The sequence below is a fragment of the Cynoglossus semilaevis genome, chromosome 13 (assembly GCF_000523025.1).
Source record: "Cynoglossus semilaevis isolate Cse_v1.0 chromosome 13, Cse_v1.0, whole genome shotgun sequence".
NCBI lineage: Eukaryota > Metazoa > Chordata > Actinopteri > Pleuronectiformes > Cynoglossidae > Cynoglossus > Cynoglossus semilaevis.
In genome coordinates this window covers 6,759,158-6,764,434 of record NC_024319.1, presented here as the reverse complement: position 1 = coordinate 6,764,434, position 5,277 = coordinate 6,759,158, and the positions used below count along the sequence as shown (strand labels likewise).

Genomic DNA, 5,277 nt, shown 5'->3' with positions numbered 1-5,277 from the left:
AAAAAGAGAAATGACGCCCCGAGATTGATGTAACAGTTGGGAAAACAGTTTAATATTTTCTCCTTTGAATAATGGATATCATAGGCCGCCAGTACACTTCCACCAGCGCGTGTCTGTTTTATTTTATTTACATTCAAAGATATAAATTAGTAAAAGTACTCCTGATAACAACATTGTGTAGCTTTGCTTCCAAAATGCGACTCAAATAAAAACTGTCCATCAAATACAGCATATATGTACATATATGTATATATTTGCATACACACATGTGTTTATGTATATGCATATATATACATACACACATACATATACACATATACATATATTTACATACATACACATATATATATATTTAAATATATATGCATGTATGTACATACAGTACGTGTATGTATATGTATATGTATATATATCATACGTGTATGTATATGCATATGCATATGTATATATATGACGCAATCGGATGGTGTCAGTTTTCCATTTTGCAATACAACTTGCATAAATTATAGGCATCATTTCGCCCTCATTTTAAAAAAATAAATATCAAATGTAGGCTTTTCCACTTTGAAGTCCCTTGAAGTTCACTCCACCTCCGTTTTTTGTCTGATTTTCTTTTAACAAACACAGCTTCACAGAAAGGCCAAATTATGATTTCCACACGCAAATGTTGACTAAATTAAATAATATACTGTGGCAAATAAGCAAACTACATGGAACCTGAGAAATAACTTGTAAAAACACAAAGCAACGCTGTTGTCTTAGTTTCCCCCCCAAATAGCATATTAAATTAATATCCGCAAAGGATCAGAAAAACAAAAACAAAAAAATTCAAATGACACAGAGTGCTGGAGTGACTCAGCCAGTGAGGAGGCGGTATAGCAGCGTTGATTCCGGCTGTGTGGTGGCACTGGATCCGGTTTGGTGAGAGGTGGGTTACTGGGGGTTATGAGTGAGATTACAAGTTGGTGCCAGCTCTCGCTTTATAGTCAAAGCAATTGTGACACCTACCTGCAGACCGTGGAAATAAAAAGATCCATACGATAAAGTCGTCCGAATGCTTGTAGAGAGCATGAGAAACAAGGATTCCAGCAGCATGCACGTAGGCAAGGTTGTGTGTGTGTGTGTGCATGCGCGCGCAGATGTGCGCGTGTTGAAAAGTTGCCACTGCGATTACCCAAGTGACATTTGAAGATGTGTGTTTGCGCGATTGATGCGCAGAGCAAACGAACTGATCTGTTTGCTTTTGGCTGACCTGCTATAATTATAATTATCCAGTGCTGAGAGATAAGAGTGTGTGTGTAATGAAGTGTGTGTGTGTGCGCGCACGTGCGCGCTCTTGTTCGCCTTCAAACACACACAAGAAATATCAAAACTGTGTTTCCTAATCAAACCTATGGCAACATCCCTCCTCTTACTCACTCCTCAAACGAGCACGCGCGTGCGTGGTGAGACCGATCTGAAGCCCGTCCCTCAAGGGCTGATTATTATGTCCATATTTATGTTGCACTAATATGAGCTCACCTCGTAGAAATTAATTTTGGGACCCTCGCACTTGAAGGTGAAAATATAGTGCCGTGTAGAAGAAGTAGGATTTTAGTCATTTTCAGAAAATGTTGAAGAAATTATAAATAACAAACATAATATGTTTACTCGCTTCGACAGTGCCTCAAATTGGTATTTATTTTCATATGCATCAATTTCAAATTTGCAAATCGTGTACGATTTTTTTTTTTGGGGGGGAGAGAAAAAAAGCCTCATTAAACGTGTAACGAGTGAAAGTGACAGAGAGAAAAAAAATCTGATAATTTGCATGGGTTCGAGAGGACTTCATTCATGTCCGTTTCGAAAAGCTTTCATTAGCATTCAAAAAAGTACAATCTTAAGAGTCTTTTTATTTTTTAGATTAAATTAGTTTCCAAAAATGATTTCGCAGGACAAGGTGCGTCGCATCTCGCATTACGTACCTTTCTTTGCTTCTAAATGTACGCTTCTGAAATGCTGCTGCTGCTGCTGCTGTTGCTGCTGCTGCTGCTCAACAGCAAAAATCTGGCTGAGGTTATTTTTAACGGGGGGCGAATCAGGCCTGTGTTTGGGATTTGTGCCGGCCTCCGGAGCCTGATGTGAGGAGCTCAGTCCCTCGTTTGCAGCGGCCGCAGCAGCCGCGGCAGCAGCGGCGGCAGCAGCCAGACTCACTCCGGACGAGTTGGTGTAGCGCAGGATGCCTTGGCCCGGCAGGGGGCTGAAGTTGCCATAGTTTGTGTAATTGCTATAAAAGGGAGAAGTGTAATAAATAGGTCTTGCAAGGATGGAGGGGGTCGAGTAAAGAGAGGGGGAGCTGGCAGCCGGGGAGGAGGTGGCGGAAGGTCTAGGGGGAGTCAGGAGGCCCCCGCTGGAGGAGGGGCAATTTGGTTGCCCAGGCTGGCCCGGTTGCTGTTGCTGATGTTGCTTCTTTTGGTCCGAGGTAGCAATCTCCGCCAGAGACCACAACTTGGGCTTAGGGTTCTGTGGTGCCCCCGACGGAGGCCTGCTGTCCGGGCATGAAGCCGGTTTACTGGCGTTAATGTTGTTGCTACTGACAAGGCTCCGGGCCAAATCCTCTCGCTGGCTGTGGAGTTGGTGGAGATGGTGGAGGTTGTGATGGTGGTGGTGGTGGTGGTGTTGGTGGTGTGGATGGTGATGGCCGAGAGCTGGTGCTTCCACTCCCGTTAGAGGAGACGAGTTGACGGCTTTGGGTGAGTGCTGGACCCGCGGGTCGTGGTTCTGGTCCTCACTGTCATCGTCGCATTTGTCGCTGCCGTGTTCGGAGCCCAACTCACCCACACGACAGCTGACCTTCTCCACGTCGGACTCTGCCGAACAGGAGTGGTCCGTCAAGGTGTCGACGTGCAAACTGATTCCTAAGGGAAATGAATAAATGCATTAAATAATAATAATAATAATAATAATAATAATAATAATAATAATAATAATAATAATAATAATAATAATAATAATAATAATAATAATAAATACGCGAAGACAACAAAAACAGAACAAAGCAGGTCCAATATCTATGTATGATCTACTTAAAATTAAAATGTTAAAATTTTAAATACATTTTAAAATAAAAATTTATAAATTTTAAATAAAATAAATTTCTAAATTGTTCAAATTAAGCTTGGAAGTAAGGCAGCAATTTATTTTGACGGTGAAAATGCCAAGTTAATATTTATTATCACTATAGCGTTTAATGTTTTTTTTTTAAACTCATAACTCAATTCATGTCATAAAGAAAAATACATCCCGAGCTGTTGACATTTTAATGAGTGCCCTCGTTCTGACTGCAGTGTCTTGTATGTTACTTTTTTTTCTGGTGACCTGTCATTAATCATGTTAGAGAAAATAAAAATCTTTTCCCTGTGTGTGTGTGTGTGTGTGTGTGTGTGTGTGTGTGTGTGCTAACATGTCCATTAAAACAATCAATTCAACGTGTTATTCTCTGTATTTTTCTTTATATCTCCATTTACATTTTGTATCCGTGAATTAAGGAGTAAGGAATAAGGAGTAAATAAAACGAGCCCCCCTCCGCCCCCCCGGCCCCCCTTCCCCTTTGACCCCCATCCTTTGCTGTGAATTGTTAAACGGATCATTGGCTCGGTGGCCAGATTATAGCCCACCTTCATCCTCCGCTGACGCCTCGCTGTTGTCCAGGTTTTTCTCTGAGCGCTCCACCTCCTTCCTCTCTCCGTCCCCGTCCTCCTCGTCTTCGTCTTCACTCTTATTCCTGGGGGCCCATGTCATCTTGTTCTCCTTCTTGAGCCTCCGCCTCGCGTTGGCGAACCACGTCGAGACCTGGGTCAGGGTCATCTTGGTGATGATGGCGAGCATGATCTTTTCCCCTTTGGTCGGGTACGGGTTCTTCCTGTGTTCCTGCAGCCAGGCCTTCAGGGTGGCCGTGGCGTCCCTAGTGGCGTTTTTGCGGTAAGCCGGGTCGTTGAGTTGGTAGGGGTACCCTGGACTTCCGTACGGGTGGTAACTAATTGCCCCGGCCATGCCCGTGGTGTGTGCGTCATATGGAGAGCTCTGAATTAAAGATGTAACAATGAAAAATGAAAACCCTCAAGTGGTGTGTGTTTGAAACTGTACATTCACTTCCGTCAATAATGTTAACATAACTGGGTGATCCAGTCGAAATGTAAATAAAATACAGTTCAGTTAAATGCATGAATATATTACGTATTTAAATATTATATCACAACTTGGAAAACACACACGTTTTGTGGAACTTGGCAAACGCGTTGAAAAATAAAAATATCACATTATTATATTATGAAAATGTTATTATAATTCTGAGCCTCGTAAAACAAAGACACGCATTTCGTAATTTGCCAAGTGTCTTTTACCGGGAGTAAAATCAACACATTTAAAGGCTGTTAAAGCACCGCTTATAAAAGAAGGCCGCGGAAGACACGCACTAATGATTAACTAATCGTTACGATCGTTATCGGATTAACTAATAACAGAGCTCTCGGTAAAGATAATAAAAATGGAATATCAATTTCCTTTAATCACCCATTAACAGCCCGTTTTCTCGCCGTACTGCAGCTTTTTTGTTGTGCAGTGACAGCCACAGTGTGTTAACACATCTTCTCTGTGCACCATTACAAATCCCATTAGCAATTCACTTGATATGCACCTTTTCCTAAAACGCTTCAAGTGGCCCCTGTCATCGTGCTTTTCATGTTTAAATCCTATTTATTCGACTAAATCGGCAACTCAGACCACTGCTGATTTAAATTATTGATTTAATAAAACCCCCAGAAAATGGGTTTCTTTAATTTTCTGTGGCTAAAATCTAAGATAATGTTCATTTATTATTGTATGTGTTAAACGATGGCCAGTTTGCAGCGCTCGCACACACCATTTACGACAAAGCAGTGGGTGGTGAATAAGGTGAAAATTACTATCTAGATTATAGCACTTGATGTGAAACGTGAAGCACTCGGTGGAAAAGTTCCGCGTACACTTTCTGGGAATTCACTCACTGTCATTACGCACGGACTGTGCCACATTTTGCGCCTGACAGTCGAAGATAGTTAGCGCATTTATAGACGTAAACAAAACTACACACTTCGTCCTAAATCGGGGAAAAAAAAAAACACCAGAAGAACAATGAACGCCACGTAAAGGCAGAATAATTTACCATGTAAGATGGGAATCCCGTGGTTGGATCCGTGGAGTATGACAGTGGGCTGGAGAAGCCTGCACCGGCCGAGGCGGAGAAAGCAGCCGCTCCAC

General features: G+C 42.1%; 1 protein-coding gene across 1 annotated transcript in view; it reads right to left on the bottom strand.

Annotated features, from left to right (window-relative positions):
• Nucleotides 1-412: 412 nt before the first annotated feature.
• irx2a (iroquois homeobox 2a) overlaps nt 413-5,277 on the bottom strand; it is a 9,544-nt gene continuing 4,679 nt past the window's right edge. Inside the window, exon 3 of the mRNA XM_008323246.3 lies at nt 413-2,897. Coding sequence (XP_008321468.1) covers nt 1,957-2,897 — 941 coding nt within the window. The 3' untranslated portion in view covers nt 413-1,956. The remainder of the gene's footprint in view (nt 2,898-5,277) is intronic.